General features: G+C 54.2%; 1 protein-coding gene across 3 annotated transcripts in view; it reads right to left on the reverse strand.

Annotated features, from left to right (window-relative positions):
* Window positions 1-24,428, reverse strand: part of LRP5 (LDL receptor related protein 5) — a 121,036-nt gene that overhangs the window by 65,154 nt on the left and 31,454 nt on the right. For all 3 annotated transcript variants that reach the window (XM_060103742.1, XM_060103741.1, XM_060103743.1), the window contains exons 2-5: window positions 18,375-18,771; window positions 12,209-12,406; window positions 7,100-7,296; window positions 6,000-6,131 (exon numbers count right to left, since the gene is read on the reverse strand). In XM_060103742.1, the coding sequence (XP_059959725.1) occupies window positions 6,000-6,131; window positions 7,100-7,296; window positions 12,209-12,406; window positions 18,375-18,771 (924 nt within the window). The remainder of the gene's footprint in view (window positions 1-5,999; window positions 6,132-7,099; window positions 7,297-12,208; window positions 12,407-18,374; window positions 18,772-24,428) is intronic.

Consider the following 24,428-nt stretch of genomic DNA (forward strand, 5'->3'; position numbering starts at 1 on the left):
AGCCCATTCCACATAATTGGAAAAACATGGGGAAAACCAAAGCCAGCTGGGCACCTCTGTCTGTGCAGCTGCGAGGGAGGGTGCGGGGAGGCCGGTGCCTCAGGGTGGAGGACACGCGGGCTCACGGCCTGGCCCAGGACGGGCTCCTGGCCCACTCGCGCCTGAGGGACAAGAGTCACTCGGCCCCCCAGGTCTCACCCAGCCCCCAGCAGAGCCAGAGCTGAGGAGGGGCCACTTGCTGTGACATCCTTCCCAGTCTCAGAACCTACAGGACCCTCCCTGGGAACCTGAGACACGGCACCCCAGAGCCAGTGGGTGTTACCCAACCCGCAGGGCCGTGGGACATGAGACGCCCCTCAGGCCAAGGGCAGGGAGTCCCGAGTCTCCCATCCTGAGTGTCCCACCTCCACCCCCCGCACACCCGGAGCAGGGGGAGGTCCTCTGATCTCCCCAGGTCACAGGCGAGGAAACTGCAGCTCGGAGGGCTGACGGACTCCCCGCTCTGCTGGCGCCCAGCAGCGAGCGATTCCGCCCCCACTGCATCCTCTGCTTCTCGGGGGACCCTACACGTCCCTGGGATGTCGCAGGCCCCCATTCGCTGGGGTCCGAGCATCACCCCATCTCAGTTCCTTCCTTGGGGAAGGCAATGACCACTACACAGGGCTGGCTCTCATTTGCTCAAAATCAGGAAAAGATGGGATTCACACATGTCACAAAAACTTCTTCCTATTCAGCTCCATGAAGCATAAAAGGTCAGACGCCTGGGATGAGAGCCCCAGGAATCCACAAGTCACGCCCTGGCTTCAAATCTTGAGATGTTTCCGGCTGTGCGGGTGACTCCCGACCCACTGCCCAGCAGCTGCCTGGGGCTCGTGTCCAGTGCAGAGGCAGCTCTTCACTTCCCATGCCCTATCCCTTGTCGTGGAGACTCTGATTTGCTGGGGCCGGGGAACCTGGATGTGACATAAGGAGCCGAGCAATTCCAACACAGCCAGGCCCCTGCCCCTGCAACCCAGAATCCCTCCAGCCCAAAGCCGGCCTTCATCCCACAGAAAGGAGAGCCACAGGCCTGGCGCCCTCACCGGCTGTGTGAGGAGGGCTCCCCAAACCCCACGCCCCCTCCCAGCTCCTCTCGGCACCAGCTGGCCTCCACGTTCACTTCTGGTTCCGAATGTCCAGGGAAGAACTGCTCTCCTGCCATCTTGCCTGCCTGGCTCCTAGTTCAAGTTCAAATTCAAGCACAGCTCATATTTGTTGGGCATCCAGGCCTTCCTCTCAACAACCCTGTGAATCGGGTACTACGATCATCCCTTTTTACATCTGAGGAGAGAGAAGCACAGACAGGCTGAGTCAATTTCCCAAGATCACACAGCCGGGACGTGAGTTCAGGTATCATAAAAGGAAGACTGGACATAGAAAGCCATCACATGATTGAAAATCACTCTAAATTCTGGGTTTGCCTGAGACAGAATTTCCTCGCCACCCCAAAAATCTCTAGCAGGCTCTCAACTGTAGACCAAAGCCATGTTATATCTGGTGAATGCTGCCTCTGACACATCCCATTCTGGATGGGAGTCACACCTGCGCAGGCTTTGTCCATTTCTGTCTTTCCCAAAGGCCTTTCCTCTAGCCCAGGGCCAGTTCCTGAGCCCTCACTGTGTGGCCTCAGCTCTTCACCCCCCCAGCACACTGGACCTCACCAATTCCAAAGCCAAGAAGAGATCCCCAAGTGATCCCAGGGCCTCCTCGGCCAGCCCCGGAATTCCATCCTCCCACTGGACACACCGGGCCTCAGAAGACCCTGGCGGCCCTCCATGGGCACTGCTCCCTTCCGGCCGGCGAGGTGCCTGCACCAGGTCCTCAGAGCTCTGCTGGTGACATTCAATAGGATTTAGTGTCTCGTTTTCTTCCTATATTACCCTCGTGTTACCAGCCACTGTCTCCAGGCAGTGTTCACATCTGATACCCTGCACGTCATCCGCACTCAAAACCCACATTCCACATGTAATTTATGTCCACCAGGATGCAAAACTACATCACCGAAGGACGCTGGCAGCTCCGAAGGCCGCCTGAGAAAAGGAAAGCAGCCACCGTGCTCAGGTGATAGGACTGGGCCTTTCAATCAAACATGGTCCTTTAACATGATGTTTTGTGGCAAGGAATAGAAACTGGAGGGTGAGAGATCCGTGTCCTAAAGCCCCCAGTTTGCCATGGAGCCGTCATTTTTTGTGACATCGGAGGCCCGAGGCCCCGTTAGGCCCTCACTCACAGAACCGTCTCTGACTCGCTCTGTTGCCCAAACAGACAGAAAGGCCCTCGGGGACAGAACCCCTTTCTCACTCATGCCCAGTTGAAGAATACGGAGAGATGTTTGAGAACCACCGCGAGTTTCCAGAAAGCCATCTTGGGGGCAGACCCTTGAAATGCTCTGAGAAGCTTCTGGGTTTCTTCTCGACTTCAACGAAAACATTTAGAAAATTGTTTACCCTTTCCCACCCCAGCTGCCCCGGACCCCTTTAACTTCAAACAGGTCCAGGGCAGAAGGTACAGAAGCCGCCATTGACCCCTGGAACTAACCAGTGCATTAGTGGGAAGCAAGTGGGGTGGGAAGCAAGTGGGGTGGGAACCAGTCTTATAAAAACCAGGACCCCAGCAGTCACATTCTCATGCAAAGCAAGACTCCTGTCCCATGGCTTTTGTCCCTCTGTGAGCTCTTCCCTCCCTCTGACGTTAACACCCTAGACAGGGCATCTGGAGCAAAAGCAGGAGGATGCAGGCTAAGTGTAAAGACAGCCCCCGCCTGCCTCTGTACAGACTCCCATCCAAGCAGGAGCCCCTTGGAATGACAACAAAAACGTTTTTCTTCCGCGCGCTTGGCATTCTCCAACTGGGTTATTTGTAAAAGTGTCCTTCACAGCTCGGGCGGCGGGAAAACAGTTCTGGTAAGACCAGGGAAGGTGGCCGCAGAGCTGAATCCCAGGGAGTCTGCAGGCTGGCCGTCCTCCTGAAGGAGGCTGGGAACCAGCTTCCGACAGGAAGGACAGGCTTTGCTGCTAATCCCCCCGTTTCCCCCACCACCACCCACCGTAGGTGTCGGTATCAGCACCCACTGCAGAGCTTCCGGCCCCTCCTCTAGGAAGCCCTCCACCCCAGGCCTCCTCGCCCCGCAGTTAATGCCTGCAGAGGGAACAAAATCCTCTCAAAGGGCTCAACCCTGGGCAGTGGTCCCCAGAGCTCAGAGGCTCCAGCTACTGGGATGCTGGGAACCCGAAAGGAGGCTACAGCCTCAGCTTCTTCTGGTTGGAAAAGAAATGGGGCCTCCCCCGGGAGTGGCAGGACCCCTGGACAATAGAGGTAAACCTAGCCCCTTGGGCCTGATGAGCTGCCAGTGGTGTGAATGGTGGGCATGGCTGCCGTATACTGTGTACCCACTACCCACAGGGCACCTTGTAGGCACTTTCAACTCCTGTTAATGCACTGGGTCCTCCACAGCTTCCCTGGCAGGGGCTGGTCCGTGACACCCACCCTCATCTCACAGATAAGGAAGGGAGGCACCAGGCACCATCCATGCCAGATGATCAATAGCTCTCTGTACTCCAGGGTAGCCTGGGCAAGTCACTTCTGGAACTCCAGGCTTCTCCAGCTGTGCAACTTCACTGGACCATGACTCTGGGCTTCTATGAGGGTTCACACCTTATTTTTGCCCACACCCCACTCCTGGGCCCCTTAACAGAAGCGGCTGCACAAGGTCTCCCGTCGGGGCAGGTATTACTGCATGATCCACCTTTCTGGGGGGTTGTGTCCATCCCTATTCCTTCCCCAAATGTCCACATGCAGCCTGGCTCCAGACACCCGGAGTGGGCAGAGATGGCAACCATGCCTGCATCCCCCTCCCTCTCCCAGAGAAGACATCACCAATCGATCCAACACAGGGCTCGGGCAGACAGCGCCCATCGATGTCAGCAACAGACACCGGATCCAGATCCTTCTAGCTCCAGGGCCAGGCCCCAAGCCAGCACTCTCATGGCAGCAGGACTCGGACATTGCAAAAACACAAATAGAACAGAAATGTCCGACAAGGGAAACATGGTTCAAAGGTACGCCCGCTTGATAAAACATTCTTCAGGCACTAAACCGCAGGTTTTTGAAGCATACATACCTCTTGTCATTGCAGATGCTCCTGCAATAATGTCAGGTGAAATGTATAGACACACATGGACAAAACAGCAGAGTTAGATACATGGAAATATTTAGACTATCTCCAGATTTCCCTTAGTTTCTCCAATACACACAAGCAGAACTGGCTCCATAATATGCAAGAACCACTGCAAAATGAAAATGCAGAGCCCCTTGTTCAAAAATTATTAAGCATTTCAAGTCAACAACAGAGCACGAAACCAAGCACGGGGCCCTTCTGAACTCGAGGCCCCGTGTGACTGCACAGATGAGACACCTGTGAGGTCAGTCCTGATACCAACTGGTTCCTGCCTCAGAGCAGCCCACAGGCTCTTCCATCTCACTGTTCCTTCTCCCTCCTAATCCTCTAAGCCTCAACTTAAATGGTGCCTCCTGGGAAGGACCTTCTCTGGCCGTCCATCTCAGGTAGCCAGCCCCCCCTGCTGGGCTGTGCTGGGCCCTGGATGTCCCCAGGGACAGGCTGTATCCTGGATGCTTATCATTTCTGGGAGAGCACATCCTGAACCCCACACCTGGTAGTAAAGGCCCCCAGGCAGTGCCATGGAGAAGGGCGACACTTCTTTAAAAATAGCACGAGGGGCTTCCCTGGTGGCGCAGTGGTTGAGAGTCCGCCTGCCGATGCAGGGAACACGGGTTCGTGCCCCGGTCCAGGAGGATCCCACGTGCCGCGGAGCGGCTGGGCCCGTGAGCCATGGCTGCTGAGCCTGCGCGTCCAGAGCCTGTGCTCAGCAACGGGAGAGGCCACAACAGTGAGAGGCCCGCGTACCGCAAAAAAATAAATAAATAAATAAAAATAAAAATAGCACGAGTCTTTGAAGCAGCAAGTGCCCGAAAACCAAAGGGGAGAGTAAAGAGGTGGAAAAATACCTATAGCAAAGAAAATCACTTGTGTCAGGGTGGGGGGGGCAGGAGATCAACTGAACTTGGTGCATCCAAAGAAAACTCCCATTAAGGATGTGTTCACAACCTAAGTTTCCATGGCATGCCGGGGTACGGGGGTAGGGGGTAGGGGGTAGGGTTATTACAGCACAAAGATTCCATGAGAATGGGATGCAAGGATAAAAATGAATTACAGGGACTTCCCTGGTGGTCCAGTGGTTAAGAATCCGCCTTCCAATGGAGGGGACGCAGGTTCGATCGCTGGTCGGGGAACTAAGATCCCACGTGCCGCAGGGCAACGAAGCCCACGCGTTGCGACTACGGAGCCCACGTGCTCTGGAGCCCGCAGGTCTCAACTAAAGTGAAGCCCACGCGCCACAACAAAGATCCCACGTGCCGCAACTAAGACCCAACAAAGCCCAAAATAAATATTTTTTTAAAAAATGAATTATAAATTCCATATCAACGCTCATGAAAAAGCAGAAAAGCAAAGACATGCGCTCCCAGGAGGGCCCGAGGTACTAGAGCGGTGGGAACACCTGGAAGGGGCGGGAGGAGAGGAGGACGTGTCTGCTGGGGACGTGCTGTCTCACACTCGCGAACACCGTTGCTATTGTTACAATAAACACAGTTTTGACGTAACAGCTAAAGACAGCCAGCTTTTAGGGTGCGACTGCGCATGCCGGCAGTGCGCTTGTTACTTGGGGTCTCTGCCCATCTGGCACGACCTCGTCTTACAGACGGGAACCTGCGTTCCGAGGTCGTTCGCCCATCAGGCAGCAGAGCCCAGACCTGACCTGCATCCCGGCTGCTCGGCTACCAGCGTTCAGAGCCCGGGCCGCGTGAACCCCTCCCCAAGGAGAGCAGATCGTGGGGCACCCAGGCTGGTGGCCGCCCCTCCCGCCAGCCGCTCCCTGGCTCACCTGCCTTGCACGTCTGGCCGTTGTCCTGAAGCTGCACACCAGTGGGGCAGGCGCACGCATAGAAGGGCTCCCTCGGGGACAGTAGGCACAGGTGAGAACAGCCGCCGTTGTTCTCCTCACATCGCGTGTGGTCTGGGGAAACGGGGCAGGCGGGAGAAGGTTCCGGAAGGGGCCCTAGACACCCACGCCCACCACTCCCAGTGTGGGCATCCTCCCCGCCCTGCCCCCTCTTCCCGATCTCCTACCACAAGGAACCCCGCCTTCGTCACGGCCCCTCGAAGGACACCTCCTCTGCGGAGGCTGTCCCCAGCCCTCCCTGGCAGGATCCCGGGACCTGCCTGCGTGGTAAGGTGAGGCCCTGGGTCGGGGGGGTCCAGGAGCAGAGGCCCGTCTTATCTCTGTGACATGCCTGGACCCCACGGGCTCCGCACAGAAGCTTGGTGGCCACACCTGGCCACTGGGCCGAGCCTCTGGTAGCTGATGACAATGCTTTTCATTCTCCCAAGCCCTTGCACAACCAACGTGCAAATGAACTGACAAATACTCCTGGCATCTCACTCTGCCCAGGACAGGGTAGAGGGTGGTACCCATGAAATGTAAAGCATTAAACCCACCTGCGTGTAAGGACCACGATGTTCTCCCCAGAAAACAACTCCAGGGAGCCCCACCCCTGGGAGCCCATTCTGAAGTACAAAGTTGGAACCTTCAACAGCACGGTGGCCAGAATCCGCCCCCCTCCGTGGTCCCCATGGGAACCAGTGGTGGCCCTGTAAGAACAGGTGGTGGTCCTCGTGGGAGCGGGTGAGCCCAAGGCCCTGGCCCCGCTTGCTGGCTGCCTGTCACAGGAGCTTTTCACCATCAGGGACCCCTGCCACGACCCCATGGGGATCCCAGGCTGAGAACTTTGACTTGGAACAGATTTTTTCATGAATAAACACGTAACTTCCACTGGGCCTTGAAAACAGGGCAACCTTCCTTGGGAATCCCTCTGCCACCCCCGAGGACCGCTGGGGCAGGGCCCTGCCCGAAGCAACCCCGACACCAGCTCTGCAGAGGGGCCTCTCCCAGCCTGCCCCACCCCCAGCCTGGCCCCGACTTACAGTAAGGCTGCCGCTCTGGGCTGAGCACTTGGATGTCCATGGGCGAGTAGAGAGCGCTAAGGATCTCCTTCCTCTTGTCTCCAGTCCTCTTGTTACAGGCGTGGATGGAGCGGGTCTGCCAGTCTGTCCAGTACAGAGTGTCTCCAGACAGCGTCAGGGCAAAAGGGTGCGTCAGACTGCCCTCCACGACCTTCTGCCTGTGGGGGGGGGGGAGGCGGGTGGAGGAGCCGTCAGGGGGTCCCCATAGTGCTCCCCATTTTGAAAGCCTTCCATTGTCACTGCTGACCCATCACAGGACAACAGGAGCAGTGATGGAGCAGTGTGAGACCAGGCCATCCAGGGCATCCCAGGAACCCTCTGCCAGGGTGCACAGGGCACCTTCCAGACCCAGCCAGCCTCCTGCCACCCCTGACAGTGAGGTGGGGGGCCCTGCACACCCAGCTGCTCCCTGTCTAACCCGTTTCCAGAAGGGGGGCTGTTGCCAAAGTGCCTCACAGAGAAGAAAGAAGGAAGAAAAGTGGCAGGGAGGAAGTCACACCTGGTGACAAGAAGCTGATGAGAAGCACACCTGTCCTGTCCTGATGCTTTAACAACATAACACAAATCGGACCAAAGGTATTGATACTTGCTCATTCCTATGATGTCAATAATTTATATCATCAAAGCAAATTAAACTTGTATCAGCGTTAAAAAAAAAGCTATTCTCATCTGTGTATTTATAACACCCAGCAAATGAGAACTTGCTTTTGTTTTTTGTTTGTTTGTTTGCAGTATGTGGGCCTCTCACTGTTGTGGCCTCTCCCATTGCAGAGCACAGGGTCCGGACGCACAGGCTCAGCAGCCATGGCTCATGGGCCCAGCCGCTCCGCGGCATGTGGGATCTTCCTGGACCGGGGCACGAACCTGTGTCCCCTGCATCGGCAGGCGGACTCTCAACCACTGCGCCACCAGGGAAGCCCCGAGAACTTGTTTTTAATGAGATCATGGATGACGGTAATAGAATCGTAATTCACACAGCTGGTAGTATGCGATTATCTGGTTTAATGACCCACGCCCCACTATAGGCTTCCTGAGGTGGACGCTATGGATGGGTGGTCACCACCATGTCCTCAGTCCCCGGTACAGCACTGAGGAGGGAGTCACACTCAAAAGGTATCACTGAACAACCAAAAATCATACACTCCTGCTCTTTCCCATCCTGACCTGACATTGCCTCTTCCCTGTTTTCTTCATGTCACTTTTTAAAAAGATTTATTGACTAAAAAGGATCATAAGAGAATACTATGAACAATTATATACCAACAAATTAGACAAGCTAGACGAAATGGATAAATTCCTAAAACCACACAATCTTCCAAGACTGAATCGTGAAGAACCAGAAAATCTGAATAGACCGATAATTAGTAATGAAATTGAATCAGGAATAAAAGAACTTCCCCAAAACAGAAGTCCAGGTCCAGATGGCTTCATAGGTGAATTCTAACAAACATTTAAAGAAGAGTTAATACCTATCCTTCTCAAATTATTCCAAAACATAGAAGAGGAAGAACAGAATAGCTATTACCAAAAAGACAAGAAACGATAAATGTTGGCAGCGATGTGGAGAAAAGGGAACCCTCGTGCACTGTTTGTGGGAATGTAAATTGGTGCAGCCACTATTGAGAACAGCATGGTGTTTCCTTAAAAAACTAAAAATAGGGCTTCCCTGGTGGTGCAGTGGTTGAGAGTCTGCCTGCCGATGCAGGGGACACAGGTTCATGCCCCGGTCCGGGAAGATCCCACATGCCACGGAGCGGCTGGGCCTGTGAGCCATGGCTGCTGAGCCTGCGCGTCTGGAGCCTGTGCTCCGCAACGGGAGAGGCCACAACAGTGAGAGGCCCACATACCGCAAAAAAAAAAAAAAAAAAACTAAAAATAGAACTACCATATGATCCAGAAATCCCACATCTGGGTATTTTCCCAAAGAAAATGAAAACACAAATTTGAAAAGATATATGTACCCCTGTGTTCACTGCAGCATTATTTACAATGGCCAAGGTATGGAAGTAACCTAAGTGTCTGTCGAGAGATGAAATGAATGGATAAAGAAAAGACAGTGTGTGTGCGTGTGTGTGTGTGTACATATATATATATGTATTTATACACACACACACACACAATGGAATACTACTCAGCCATAACAAAGAATGAAATCTTGTCATTTGTGGCAACATGAATGGACCTGGAGAGTATTATGCTAAGTGAAAAAGCTCAGACAGAGAAAAACAAATACCATATTATTTCACTTATATGTGAAATCTAAAAAAAAAAAGAGAAACAGATTCATAGATACAGAGAACCAACAGGTGTTTGCCAGAGGGGGCGGGTAGGGGAACAGATGAACAGATGAAGGAGATCAGAGGTACAAACTTCCAGCTACAAGATAAATAAGTCATGGGGGACTTCCCTGGTGGCTCAGTAGTTAAGAATCCACCTGCCAATGCAGGGGACACGGGTTCAAGCCCTGGTCTGGGAAGATCCCATATGCCGTGGAGCAACTAAGCCCGTGCACCACAACTACTGAGCCTGCGCTCTAGAGCCCACGAACCACAACTACTGAGCCCATGTGCCACAACTACTGAAGCCCACGCGCCTAGAGCCCATGCTCCGCAACAAGAGAAGCCACCACAATGAGAAGCCCGTGCACCGCAACGAAGAGTAGCCCCCGCTCACCGCAACTAGAGAAAGCCTGCACGCAGCAACAAAGACCCAATGCAGCCAAAAATAAATAAATTTTTTTTTTTTTTTTTTTTTTTTTTTTTGCTGTATGCGGGCCTCTCACTGCTGTGGCCTCTCCCGTTGCGGAGCACAGGCTCCGGACACACAGGCTCCGCGGCCACGGCTCGCGGGCCCAGCCGCTCCGCGGCATGTGGGATCTTCCGGGATCGGGGCACGAACCCGTGTCCCCTGCATCGGCAGGCGGACTCTCAACCACTGCGCCACCAGGGAAGCCCAATTTTTTAAAAAATCAAATCTTAAAAAAAAAAAAAAAAAAAGTCATGGGGATGTATGTAATGTACACATAGGGAATATAGCCAATAATACTATAATAACTTTGCTTGGTGATGGATGATTAACTGTTCTCATTGTGACCATTTCATAATTGAATCACTATGTTTTACACTTGAAACTAATATAATATTTTATGTTAATTATAACTCAATAAAAAAATATATAACACCCAGACTCATAGATACAGAGAACAGAGAACAGAACTCAGAGATACAGAGAACCCCTGGTTCCAGGGGAGGGGGGTGGGCGAAATGGGTACAGGGGATCAAAAGGTGCCAATTTCCAGTTATAAGATAAGTAAGTCCTGGGGATGTAACATACAGCATGGTGACTATAGTTAACAATATTGTATTGTATATTTAAAAGTTGCCAAGAGGGCTTCCCTGGTGGCGCAGTGGTTGAGAGTCCGCCTGCCGATGCAGGGGACACAGGTTCGTGCCCCGGTCCAGGAAGATCCCACATGCCACGGAGCGGCTGGGCCCATGAGCCATGGCCGCTGAGCCTGTGCGTCCGGAGCCTGTGCTCCGCAACGGGAGAGGCCACAACAGTGAGAGGCCCGCATACCACAAAAAAAAAAAAAAAAAAAAAGTTGCCAAGAGAGTGGATCTTAAAAGTTCTCATCACAAGGAGAAAAAAATGTAACTCTGTATAGTGATGGATGTTAACTAAACTTATTGTGGTCATTATTTTGTAATATACACGTATAACAAATCACAACAAATCACAATGTCATACACCTAAAATGAATACAATGTTATAACGCCAATTATATCGCAATCAAAAACCAAAAACAGGACCTCCCTGGTGGTGCAGTGGTTAAGCATCCACCTGCCAATGCAGAGGACATGGGTTCAAGCCCTGGTCCTGGAAGATCCCACATGCCACAAAGCAGCTAAGCCCATGCGCCACAACTACTGAGCCTGTGCTCTAGAGCCTGTGAGCCACAACTGCTGAGCCCGCCTGCCACAACTACTGAAGCCCACATGCCTAGAACCCGTGCTCTGCAACGAGAAGTCACCACAGTAAGAAGCCTGCACACCGCAACGAAGAGCAGCCCCCACTCACCACAACTAGAGAAAGCCCGTGCGCAGCAACGAAGACCCAACGCAGCCAAAAATAAAGTAATTAAATAAATAAATTTAAAAGAAAAAAAAACCAAACATACAAAAAATGTCTTGAGGTGAAATTCACATATCACCAAATTAACCATTTCAAAGTGAATAATTCAGGGCTGCGTAGCACATTCACAATGTGCAACCATCACCACCAGCTATTTCCCAAACATTTCCATCCCCACTGGAAAACCCTGAACGTACCAAGCAGGTACTCCTCATCTCCCCTCCCCCCACAGCCCCTGGAAACAGCAGTCTGCCCTCTGTCCCTAAGGATTCGCCTGTTCTGGACTTTTCACATCAATGAAGTCACACGATATGTGGCCTTTGGTGTCCGGCTTCTTTCACTTAGCAGCATGTTTTCAAGGCCCATCCATGGTGTGGCATCCACCCGTGCTTCACTCCTTGTTATGGCTGAGCACCACTCCACTGTACAGATATGCCACAATCTTGCTTATCCATCCGTCACTCATCTGTTGGTGGACATTTCAGTTGTTTCTACCTTTTAGCTATTGTGGATGCTCCTGCGACGGATATTTGTGTACAAGTATTTATTTCGATACCAATTTTCAATTCTTTGGGGCCATAAACCTAGGAGCAGAATTGCTGGACCCTACGTTAATTCAATGTTCACACCCTGAGGAGCCATGAAACTGCTTTGGATGTAGGGCTCTTTATAGCCTTTTCAATCCCACTTAGAATGAGCATTCTACATTTTGCTATAAAATAGATGCAGATGCCACCCCAGACCCTGCTTGGGTGGGATGTCAGACATGGTGTGTGCACTGTTATGGATCTCAGCTCTGAAAAGGCCTGCAGGCCTCAGGCCCCCAGGGTTCCAGGTGTAAGACCACTGGCCTGAGTTGAGAAGGATCAGCCAACACCTAGCTGGGACTGGCCAGGACCCTGTGGGGAAGGTGGGGGCCCAGAGCCGGGTGGAACTTACCGGAAGGAGCCGTCCAGGTTGGCGCGGTGGATGAAGCTGAGCTTGGCATCCGCCCAGTACAGCTTCTGCTCCTCCAGGTCGATGGTCAGGCCGTTGGGCCAGTAAATGTCCGAGTCCACGATAACCTTCCGGGTGCTGCCATCCATCCCTGCCCGTTCGATCCGGGGTATCTCTCCCCAGTCTGTCCAGTACATGTACCTAACAAGGAGGACAGAAGCACGATGAGAAAAGCTCGTTTTTGCTTTGTTTTTGTTTTCTGTCTATATGAATGCAAGCGTATGAAACAGAGACAGTGAATTTGCCTTGAAATCTCGCCCAACGTTTAGGGCTGAGGGTATCATTACTTCCAATTTGCTTTCTAAGCAGTCAGTAATATATTAATTTTTTCTTTTTTTTTCTTTTTTGGCCGCATTGCTTGCAGGATCTTATTAGTTCCCCCACCAAGGATTGAACCCAGGCCCTCGGCAGTGAAAGCACAGAATCCTAACCACTGGACTGCCAGGGAATTCCCTGTAATATATTAATTTTTAATCAAAGTTGCATCATCAAATATACTTGTTTCCACTTGTTCTCATTTAGCAACATATTCCAGGTATCCTCTTCTTACTAATCGAAATCTTCCTTGTTCTTTTAACGGCTATATAGTACGGTAAATTATTTAAGTGATTCCACATGGAACGTTTGCGTTGCTTCTGATTTTTTGCTACTATGAAAACGCTATAAATGAACTTCTGAAAGGCAATTAAAATATGTAAAATGGAATATTATTCAGTGCTAAGAAGAAATGAGCTATTAAGCCATGAAAAGACACGGAGGAACATTAAATGCATGTTACTAAGTGAAAGAAGCCAACGTGAAAAGGCTACACATTCTATGGTTCCCGCATACGACACTGTTGAAGGTAAAACTATGGAGACAGAAAAAGATCAGGGGCTGCCGGGGACTGGGGAGGGATGCACTGATGGAGCACAGAGGATTCGTAGGGTAGCAAAACGATTCTGTAGGATAATACAACCATGGATACGTGACATTAAATCTTTGTCAAAAGACTCTCTGTAACTTGCTCTCAATTTTTCTGTGAGCCTAAAACTGCTTTTAAAAAATGAAGTCTGGGGCTTCCCTGGTGGCGCAGTGGTTGAGAGTCTGCCTGCCGATGCAGGGGACACGGGTTCGTGCCCCGGTCCAGGAGGGTCCCACGTGCTGCGGAGCGGCTGGGCCCATGGGCTGTGGCCGCTGGGCCTACGCGTCCGGAGCCTGTGCTCTGCGGCGGGAGGGGACGCGGCGGTGGGAGGCCCGCGTACCGCAAAAAAAAAAAAAAAAAAAAAAAAATGAAGTCTGTTAAAAACAACAATGCGTAGGTGAGGTATACACTGAAACATACCAGTTATTCTGGGTGGGTTGTGGGTGATTCAGCTCTGCTTAACCATGTTCTTAGAGTTTCCAGCCAGAAACCTCCGCCTCCTTAGAGGCTTCCTTATTTGATGTCCCTTCCCAGGAGCAGAGATAATATGCAGGCATCTGGGCTGATGGGTTCAAACCCCACCAGTGCCCAGATGTCCAGGCAGGGCGCCCTCTCAGCATGGCTCTTCAGTGGAGAGCAGAGGGAACCGCACCAGCCTTGAAGACGTGAGTCCCTTGGGTTTCTGGCCCAGTTGGCGGTGGACAAGCCACGGGGCCCAAGGGGTGGCAGACCTGTTTCACTTTACTTTGTCCACTGGTGTCTCTCCACAGAGAAGGGGGACAGTGCCTGGATTTCCCTTTGAGGAACCCCCCCTCCACTCGAGGTCCGTGAAACTCTCCAGGTGGTGTGTCTGCTCCCACACCCCCTCCTGGAGTGGGCACAGATCAGTCCTGAGCAATCAACAAACCCCATTACCCTCAGCCTTGGTGGCTGCTTTAGAGACAGGCAGATGGGAGTCAGCCTGCAAGGGGAGGGCAGGGGGCTCCTGGGAGCCACCCGTGCCATCGTGGGAGGGCCTGCCAGGAAAGAGAGCCCAAGCCCAGATGGGGAGAGGCGGGGCCGTGGGACATGGTGGGAGTGAGAACAGGTCACTTCTCAGACGTCCTAGTTCCTTGGGCCCGTAGGCTTGCTTCCCTTCAAGCTGCTTCTATTACCGATCAAGTCCCCTCCCCGCACTCCCTCTCCACTCCTGCTCTCAGCCTCCACATCTTCAGCGGTAAAGCCTGAGCTGCCGTCCACCAGGGACCAGCAAAGTCATCAGGCACATGGGGCGAACAGGCCCAGCCTTGCCCTTTGGTGGGGGTCTCTGTCCAGCAGGAGAGAGAAAATGACAGGCACACAAGCTGCCACTCCCCCGAGACGGGCGCTCCGAGGGCCACCCCCATTCATGGGGCCGTGCAGCCGTCCCAGAGGGGTGTCACTTCGGAGCTGGCACTGTTACCACCTGCTAGACGGGTTACGACAGATGATGATAATGAGCTCCTGGGGGCTTCACGTGCGGCGAGGGGCCAACCACAGCCCGCCATTGTCACCAGGCTCCCCTGCTCTCCAGCCCCCATGGGGACAGAGAACTCAGAACACCTCTCCAACAAGCTCTCCACTCTGCTCTCCGCTGAAGAAGTGACGCAGGGACTATGCCCATTGGACAGGTGAGAAAACCGAGGCTCCGGAAGGCTGCGCTGCCCCAGGTCACAAGCTCTGGGAGCGTAACACGGTTCTCCGGTTGAGGTCAGAGTCTGGCCGCTGACTGAACCACCCCCCGGCCTGGGGTGGTGGTGACCTCCGGGCACCTGAGGCTCCGGGCACCCGAGGCTCGCAGGTGCCGTCGGCCAGCTCAGCAAAGGCTCCCGCCGGCCTGGTGCACCACCTTTCTCTCCCTGTGCTTTTCCCACCCCCAGCAGCCTGGAAAGAGCCCAGCCCTCCCGCCGTCTGCCCAGAAGGTATCAGGAGAATCAATCTCAGAGCCATCCACTCACATGCTCCCTGAACGCTTCTTGGTGGCCAACGGGAAAGGCCGGAAAATGTGCAGGCTCAAGACCTCCGCGAGGAGCATAATTCAAATTCTTTCCCCGGGGTTTCATAACAGAGGCCCGGCTGGTTTCCTTAAATGGGGAATTTGCAAGCCACCCTGTTCCCAGAGCCCAGCTGGCGTGGATGTGCTCGTTCAGAGCCTTCAACGCTGCCTCAGGCCCAGCCAAGCTCCACGGAGGAAAATCAACTCCTGAAGCAAAGCCCTGCAGCCTGGTCTCGGCGCAGAGGGCAGAGGCTGGCTGCGGTTGTGGTTGTGTGTTATTTTAGGGAAGGGCCATTTTGCATTTTAAAGAGGGCGTCGGGTTTCAGCCGGGCTTTCACTTGAGACCCAGGAGCTACAGCAGCCCCTCGTGGGCTGGGACAGGCCTGGGCCACCCCCCAGCGCTGGGCTGATGTCTTCCCGGCCCCGGGTCCTCAGGGCCAGAGAGTCCTCCCTGGAGCCCACTCTGCCACCCAAGTGGGCAGCCAGTGCTGGGAGAAGAGGTGCCTCCCCAGCCTTGCCGGGACACCTGACCTTTGCCACCCGTGCTGCTGAACCCGACCAAGTCCGGGCCCTGGGGTCTGTGGGTCCTCCTGGCTATGGGGCTCTTGGTCATGTGCACCCTGAGGTGGACGTTCAGACCGAGAACCCTCCTTCCTGATGACGCATCAGGGGCAGTATCCCCTCATCTGAGGAGGGACCCTAGTTGTGAGGCAGAAAGGCTGCATCACAAGAGGACACACGGAGACAGCGGAGATTCCAACAGGGCCGGGAGGACGCAGTGCTGCTCCCTGCAGACGCGAGTCTGTGGCCAGGACAGAGAACGAAGCCCACTACCCCCGCTCTCAGGACAGCAGTCCTGCCCCCAGGACTCAGCTCAAACTCATGGCCAGGACCACCGCCGGGCCAGTATTTGGCAGAGTGGGCTGCTGCCCATGGTCCCTGTGCACTGGCCTGGAGTCCTGCCCTCCTGGGCAACAGCGTCTAAGGGGACGGAGCGGACACTGCTAACCTCGACCACACCACAGATGAAGCTGGGACCAGAGTCCAGCGTTATCACTGTCATTCGATCTGGTGAGTGGGACACCTGGCACCACCGCTTTGCTCCCTCACGCATCAGACACATCACTGGGGCGGCGGGAGACGCGGGGGAGAGGCTGGGGCCTCAGATATCCTGCCCAGGGCATCAACACCAAAGTCAACTCTGCCTCAGGGGCAGGGGTGTGATCCCAGCAGGATCTGGGGGAAGAATTCAGAGGCAAGATCAGAGAAGATTTCAAACATTTAATAAGAAAAGACAGAGCCAGAGACGGACCAGCTCCTAGGGATGCTACAGGCAAAGCCAGCCTGGGTGTGAGCGTGAAGACAACTGTTCCCAATCAAGTACCAAGCACCTCCCAACTGAGCACTTCCCAACCGAGCATCAAGCACTTCCCAACCGAGCATCAAACACCAAGCACTCCCAACTGAGCACCTCCCAACTGAGCACTTCCCAACTAAGTACCAAGCACCTCCCAACTGAGCACCTCTCAACCAAGCAACAAGCACCTCCCAACCAAGCACCAAGCACCTCCCAACTGACTGCCTCCCAACCAAGTACCAAGCACCTCCCAACTGAGCACCTCCCAACCAAGCAATAAGCACCTCCCAACTGAGCACCTCCCAACCAAGAACCAAGCACCTTCCAACTGAGCACCTCCCAACCAAGCACCAAGCACCTCCCAACTGAGCACCCCCCAACCAAGCACCAAGCACCTCCCAATTGAGCACTTCCCAACCAAGCATCAAGCACCTCCCAACTGTGTCAAGCACCAAGCACTCCCAACTGAGCACCTCCCAACCAAGCACCAAGCACCTCCTCACTGAGCACTTCCCAACCAAGCATCAAGCACCTCCCAACTGAGTGCCTCCCAACTAAGTACCAAGCACCTCCAAACTGAGCACTTCCCAACCAAGCATCAAGCACCTCCCAACCGAGTGTCAAGCACCAAGCACTCCCAACTGAGTACCTCCCAACCAAGCACCAAGCACCTCCCAACTGAGCACCTCCCAACCAAGCACCAAGCACCTCCCAACTGAGCACTTCCCAACCAAGTACCAAGCACCTCCTCACTGAGCACTTCCCAACCAAGCATCAAAACACCTCCCAACTGAGCACTTCCCAACTAAGTACTAAGCATCTCCCAACTAAGCACTTCTCAACCAAGTACCAAGCACCTCCCAACTGAGCACTTCCCAACCAAGCATCAAGGCGGGCTGAGAGGCCCTTCCATCCTGGGCTGCAGGCAGTGCGGCCAGTGTCACCACCCCTCCAGGGCAGGGGAGGGCACTGCCAGGGGCAACAGCAAGTCAGGGGCATCAGGACCAGAACCCAGAGTCCTATGGTGTTTCTGTTCCAGATGACCAACAGCCATTTCTGACACACGAACAGCAGAGAAGTGGGCAGACACAGCAGTGGGTCAAGCACGGCCAGGAGGCAGGTGCCTGGCTTGATGCAGCCTGGCTAAGAGTGTGGCCTTCCCAGGTGGCAGGAAGAGGGAATAGAGGGCTGAGGGATGACCAAACAAACAGCTTCCGCTCATGAAAGTCTACAATGAGCCTGGCCTGGCTAGGCAGCTCGGTCATCTCCCCACAATCTCTCCATCCCAGCCTTCAACTCTGCACATGTTCTTAGCTTTGCCGCCACTCACAAAACCCCACCTGGAACTCATGGCTGGGCCCTGAGCCTTCGTAGGTCACGTGAGCTCAGCCAGACTGGGAGGCAGGGGGAAGCAGAGGCCTTCCAGAAGACACAAGAGAAACCATCTGCAGCAAGTTCCACTTCTGGACAAGGAGTTTCACTTTTTCCACCCATTTTCAGCTGATGCAGTCATAAAGGAAGTGAAAGGTGTGAGTTCTACCTGTCAGAGCGCTCGCACCTCCTCGGACACCATCACACACACACATCTGAGACGTTTAATGATTCGAATCCACAGCCAAGAACATCAGTTGCCTCAGAGGCAGCGAGTTTAAAAAAAAAAAAAACACTACAGGGTATCAAGGGGAAATCGTTCTCAACAACAACAAATTCTGAAAGCGAACTCATTTTAAGACTGCCGCATTTTCTCTAAAAAAGGTACGTGGGCTCAAGTAAGTTCAAGAGGGAAATCACGACCCCACCCGCTCGCACCAGGGAGGAGAGGCACTGGGTTTACCCGTGAGCGGGGTCCAAGGCGATGGCCCGCGGCTGGTCCAGGTCCTGCCAGAAGAGGACCTTCCGGGACGTCCCATTGAGATTGGCCACCTCGATGCGATTGGTCTCCGAGTCCGTCCAGTACAGCTTCTTGCCGACCCAGTCGCAGGCCAGGCCGTCAGGCGACACCAGGCCGGAGATGACCACGGTCTGCACGGCAGCCCCCGTCTGGTTCAGGTAGGTCTGCTTGATGGCCTCCTCGCTCACATCCGTCCAGTACACGGCTCCCTTGGAGAACTGGAAATCCACCGCGGCCGCATCCTCCAGGCCGCTGACCACAATGGTGGACTCCAACTTGACTCCGCCGGCGTCCACCAGCCGTACGTCCCGGCGGTTGGCAAACAGGAGGAGCGGCGAGGCTGTGGGGGCAGAAGCAAACCGTGAGGACCGCAGGCTGGGCCGCGGGCCGCACAGCCCAGGACGGGGGGCTAGGTGCCCGGACCCTGCCCGGCCCGTGCCCGAGGCTCCCGGCTCCTTCCTTCCATCCCCAGCCACTGCCGGGAAGGCACCTGGGCGGGCCCAGCCACCCATTCAGAGGCTCTTTCAACGCAGCAGACAGCGCTGCAGTTCCTGAAATCACCATGTGTCCCACCCAGGCCCCTCCTCTGCAGGGCAGGAGGACGCGCGGAGGGTTCGAGGTCAGGACCGTCTCCGGGGCTCCACCACTCCCACCACCACCATCATTATGTCACGTCTACAGTTCTTTGTGGCAGCAGGGACACGGCAAAGATCAAACACCGGGATGTAACAACTACATCCGAGCTGGGCATTCTGACCTCTTGCAAGGAGGAGATGGCCACCAAAGAACATCTGTCCCTAATCTCACCCCTCCCTGCCCCAAGCAGGTACAGACGGATAATAAAGAGTGCGCCTCCTCACAGGCTGATGGCTCTTTGAAGGTCACACACAGCACACAGAGTTGGGCAGGCTCCTCTCAGGGACCCCTGGGCTCTCGGCACACAGGCCTGGGCTGTGGGTGACAGTTCACCCATTTTACAGAAGGGTAAGATAAGGCTTCGAGAGGAACAAAGTTCAACAGCACACCAGAGGTGCCACACTCTGGAACAGGCATCGTGTGCTGGTTGCACAGGTGTATTTAGTTTGTAAAAAGGCATCACTTTTGCAGGGGGTGCGGGTTCGTGCCCCGGTCTGGGAAGATCCCACGTGCCGCAGAGCGGCTGGGCCCGTGGGCCATGGCTGCTGGGCCTGCGCGACCAGAGCCTGTGCTCCGCAGCGGGAGAGGCCGCAGCGGTGAGAGGCCCATGTACCACCCCCCCCCAAAAAAAAAAGGCATCACTTTTCTGTGTATACACACTTCAGTAAAAAGGTTTTTTAAATTAAAAATGGAAGTTTCCCTGTTTTCCCAGCTGCTACAATATGCTGAGGGTCCCAGTGGACCCTGCACTCCAGGATGGCTTATCTGCCCGTCTAAGAATGCCTTCCCCTGCCCAGGGCCAGCACACAGCAGCTGCTCTATAAATACATTTCATCCTGCCCACCCGGCCCCTAGCATCCTAATTTCAAGACAGTGAATCACCTCTGCCCTGTGACAGGTGAGAAGGGAAAGGGTGGGGTGCCCAGAAGGGTCTGGGTTCCCACTGCCAGCCAGAGGTTCCAGAGAGCAGAGTGGCAGTGACACACACCACCAGAGGCACTGCCGGCAGTCGGGTGCCACCCGAGGGTCAGAGGCTGGCCGGTCGGAGGACGGTGGGCAAGGGGATGATCCCCAGGATCAGGGAGGGTCCAGCCCTTCAGAGGAGGAAAAATCGTATAGACCAGAGGCAGAGGGCCTTCGCAGGAAGAGTCGTGTGGGATCTGGAGGCCCGTGGACCGAGGCAGAAAAGCTGCTGCAAACAGACACCCCACAGCACATGCAGGGCGACGGGTGCCCCCAGAGCACCTGCCCATTCATCGTCACCAGGGCCCTGCCGGCCACTGGAGCGCAGACGACCAGTAATCCCACCCCGCCTGCGAGGTTCACCGTGCCCGGCCTCCTGAGATTTCTCCCCTCTCATCCAGCAAAGGCAGGACCGGCCCGGGTGGTTCCTAACCTTGGGGGTCACAGAGCCCTCAGATAAGCTGACCCTCTCCCCAGAAACAGACACAGGTGCACACACCAAGGCCCCGTGACGTTCCCCCACCAGGATGGGACCCAGCTCCCGCCTGAGGGACCCAGCTCCCACGAAGGCCAGCAGGGAGGACGCTGACTGCACTCTCCTCTAAACGAGCACCTCTGGGCGACAGTGCAAGGGACCATCTCAGGAGAAGGCAAGCTCCCCGCTGCCACAGGTATTCCAGTGGGAGTTGGTGGCCACAGGTGAGGGACGAAACTCACCCGGCATCAGCATCAAGAGGCGGAGGGCCCCGCAGACAGGAGTCTCCAATCAGAGGCATTCCAGCCCCCAGGGGGAGCGCTTTGGAGGGAGGTACCCACAGGGGAGTCGCCAGTCCCAGCTGTTGGCCAGACACCCAGTAAGTTAACCCTTCCCGCAGCCAAAGTCCCAGAGGCCAGGGAGCCTGGGCTGGGGGAGAATCAGGAGGCGGGGAGCCCTGGAAGCTGCCCCCCACCCCGCACAAAAAATCCTAATTCTGCTCTTTCTCCCCAAACTGGAAAGACCACATTTCCCCCACAGTTTACACTCTGGGCAGTTCAGGTGCATCCTTCAAAGGCCACAGGTGATGGGGGGTGGATTTCAATTTCCTGTGCTTTTCCCAAACTGAGGCTCCTAGGAGGGCCAGGGCGGGCAGGCTCTCTCCAGGAGAAGCCACTCCTGCTTCGAAGACATCTAGAAACCACCACACACTCAATTCCTAAGTTTGAAGAGGCACCCACTTCACTCTCCCGTCACCCTGGGGACTCATGGCGATGGGGCCCTCTTGTGGGGGGCTGCCCCCCCCCAGCTGGCACCTACCTGCCCAGTGCCCCTCCTCGGGCTTGGGGAGACCCGGCTGACGCGGCCCCAAGCCTACCAGGGGCCACGGGTACCCTGGCTCATCTGGGAGATGTGGCCTCCTGGGGCCCCTCCTTCCCCACGGGAGGAGAGAGGCTGGGGAGGCGGGCAGGATTAGAGTGGCCAGGTGAGGGGCTGGCGTCAGGACAGGCTGTCCTGAGGAGTGATGCACCAGGCTGAGACCACGACAGAGCCGGCCAGTGGGCAGGCAGCAGGGTGTCATGTAGCACATGCCAGCCTGGCTGGGACACACAACCAAACCAAGAACCCACCCTCGTGTCCTGTATTACGTGGGGGGAAAAGACAACAAGCGACCCCATGATGGGTAGGGCGATGTCAGTCATGCTTCGCAACGTCAATGCTGCGGTCTGCAACACAGAGCAGGGTAAAGGATTTGGGAGTGGGGTCTGCCGTTTCACGTAAGATGGTCAGGGTGGCCTCGCTGAGAAAGTGACACCTGGGCAAAGACTTGAAGGGGGCGAGAGAGGGCCGGAGGGAGGGCATCCTGGCAGAGGGGATGACCAGTGCAAAGGTCCTGGGGCCAAGCATGCAGGAAGCGGCAGATGGTCCTATGTGCTCCTTCCCGAGGTAACATGCCCACGGGCCCAAGACCCTGTAGGTCAGGGGGCTCAGGTGTGTATCTCCCAGGTGAGGAGACTGCAGCTCTTGGAAGGGTGCTTTGACCTGCCCCAGGTCACTCCAGGGATGATCTCTTGACCAGTGGCCCAAGCTTTTGGGGCAGTGAGGAGAAGAAACAAGCAGTGTGAGGAGGGAGAGGAGTGCAGGGCAGAGAGGCTGAGAGCTGGGCTGGCAGCCCAGCCACCACTGCACCCCAGGACTCACACGGGGTCACCTGGCCGCCGCAGATGCAGGAACAGCCCTTTTAGGAAATACCACGGTATCTGGTATTAAGGACCATAAAACGTTTAAACCCTCTCCCTAGGGATTGGCCTCACAGGACCTTATCCCAAGGAACACCTGAAGGAAGGAAAAGGTCCTAGACACAATATTTGCTGCAGCCTTCCTTATAATAAGAAAAATAAACAAATAAAAAATCTCCAACATCAGGGTACCTAGGCTGTTCTCTCAGTAGAAAGTTGTGTCCATTAAAGTAGTAAGAAAATGACTGCAGTGACACCAGAAAATGTGTAAGAAATGTTAAGTCAACACACACACACACAACATAACTATAAACCCCGATTTGTACTAGAATTGCAGGTATGAGAAGGTGCTGGGTGGGGACAAAGATTGAAAAAAGGACTGCATAATGAAAGATGACTTTGTTGAGTCTCTGGATAAATATCTTTAAATGTTTTAACCCCAGGTTCCATTTATGTTGCTATGACATTCTCTGTGCAAGTTCTTTTTTTTCAGGACCACGTTATCACAAGGGTACACAGACCAGGTCGGCCCCCCGAGTGAGCAGCCTGGAGCCAGCTCAGGGGCACGGCTCAGATCTGGGCCTGAGCTCAACGTCCTGTGAGATGGGGGTCCTCACTGCACCCCCACCTCAGAGACTGTGAGGCTTCAACAGAACAATTCATACAAAGCCTCAGCCCGGCAGCAGCACATTTTAGGCACCCAGTAAACACCAGCCGGAGCAGCGCTGGTGCTTGTAGTTCATTAAATGTTTCTTTCATTCAGTCCCGGGCCAGTCCTGCTACAAAGGAAAGCACATCAGCTCAGACTCTCGTTCAAACCCCAGCCTGGCCTCCAGCTGCGAGATTTGGGGCCAGACGTTTTATCTCTGCTCTGAGCCTGTTTCCTCATCCATCCAGCAGGAAATGGTAACTACTTAAAAGGCACCGCTGGCTGCTGTGGGGCTGCAGTGCAGAGCACCCAGCAGGTCCTCAAAAAGTTACCTGTTGAGGGGCTTCCCTGCTGGTGCAGTGGTTAAGAATCCACCTGCCAATGCAGAGAACACGGGTTTAATCCCTGGTCTGGGAAGATCCCACATGCCGCGGAGCAACTAAGCCCACGCACCACAACTACTGAGCCTGCGCTCTAGAGCCCGCGAGCCACAACTACTGAGCCCGCAAGCCCCAACTACTGAGCCCACGAGCCACAACTACTGCGCCCGCACGCCTAGAGCCTGCGCTCCACAACGAGAGAAGCCAACGCAATGAGAAGCCCGTGCACCGCAATGAAGAGTAGCCCCCGCTCACCGCAACTAGAGAAAGCCCGTGCCCAGCAACAAAGACCCAATACAGCCAAAAATAATTAATTAATTTTTTTAAAAGTTACCCATCAAGCTACCAAGTGACCCAGCAATTCCACTCCCAGGCTTTTTGGCCAACCAAGCAAGTGGGCAATGCAAATCCGCACTACAAAGAAGTCTCACTTCCCACAGGTCAAAAGGGCCATCCGAAAAAAGTGTAAAAACCAGAAAGGCAGGACAGGCCATGGAGAACAGGAAGCCTTGTTACGCTGATGGGCGGGATGTAAATTGCCAACAGCCACTCTGGAGAAGTGTATGGTGTTTCCTAAAACATCTAAAAAACACAGCTACAGAGCATAGCACACTTCCACTCATGGTCGTATATCTTGGGAAAACTAAAAATCAACAAGACACAGACACCCCAAAGTTTAGGGCTGCTCTGTTAACAAGAACCTCGACTTTGGTACACCTTAAATATCCCAGGAAAGAGAAAAATGGATAAAGAAGTTGTGGTACTTATGTACAATGGAATATCACTCAGCCAATGTCATAAGGCTAGTAGCAGCATAATGAGTGGATTTAGGTACGATGATTCTAAGTAAAATAAGTCACACAGAAAAAGAAACTTACCATAAGATATCACTTATAGAGGGAATGTAAACATGGCTACACATGAGCTGAATTACAAAGCAGAACAGAGTCACACATTTAGAAAACACACTTATGCCTGCTTAAGGGGAAAGGTGAGGTGGGGTGATGCATAAAATGAGAGTTTGAAATTAGCACAGACACTGTTCCATAAACCAAATATGTAATAGACAAGACCTACTCCTTGCTCAATGAACTGGACTCAACACCCCCTATTCACCTCAGAATATATCTGACTAGTAAGAATCTTAAAACCTAT

The sequence above is a fragment of the Mesoplodon densirostris genome, chromosome 7, assembly GCF_025265405.1.
Source record: "Mesoplodon densirostris isolate mMesDen1 chromosome 7, mMesDen1 primary haplotype, whole genome shotgun sequence".
Classification (NCBI taxonomy): domain Eukaryota; kingdom Metazoa; phylum Chordata; class Mammalia; order Artiodactyla; family Ziphiidae; genus Mesoplodon; species Mesoplodon densirostris.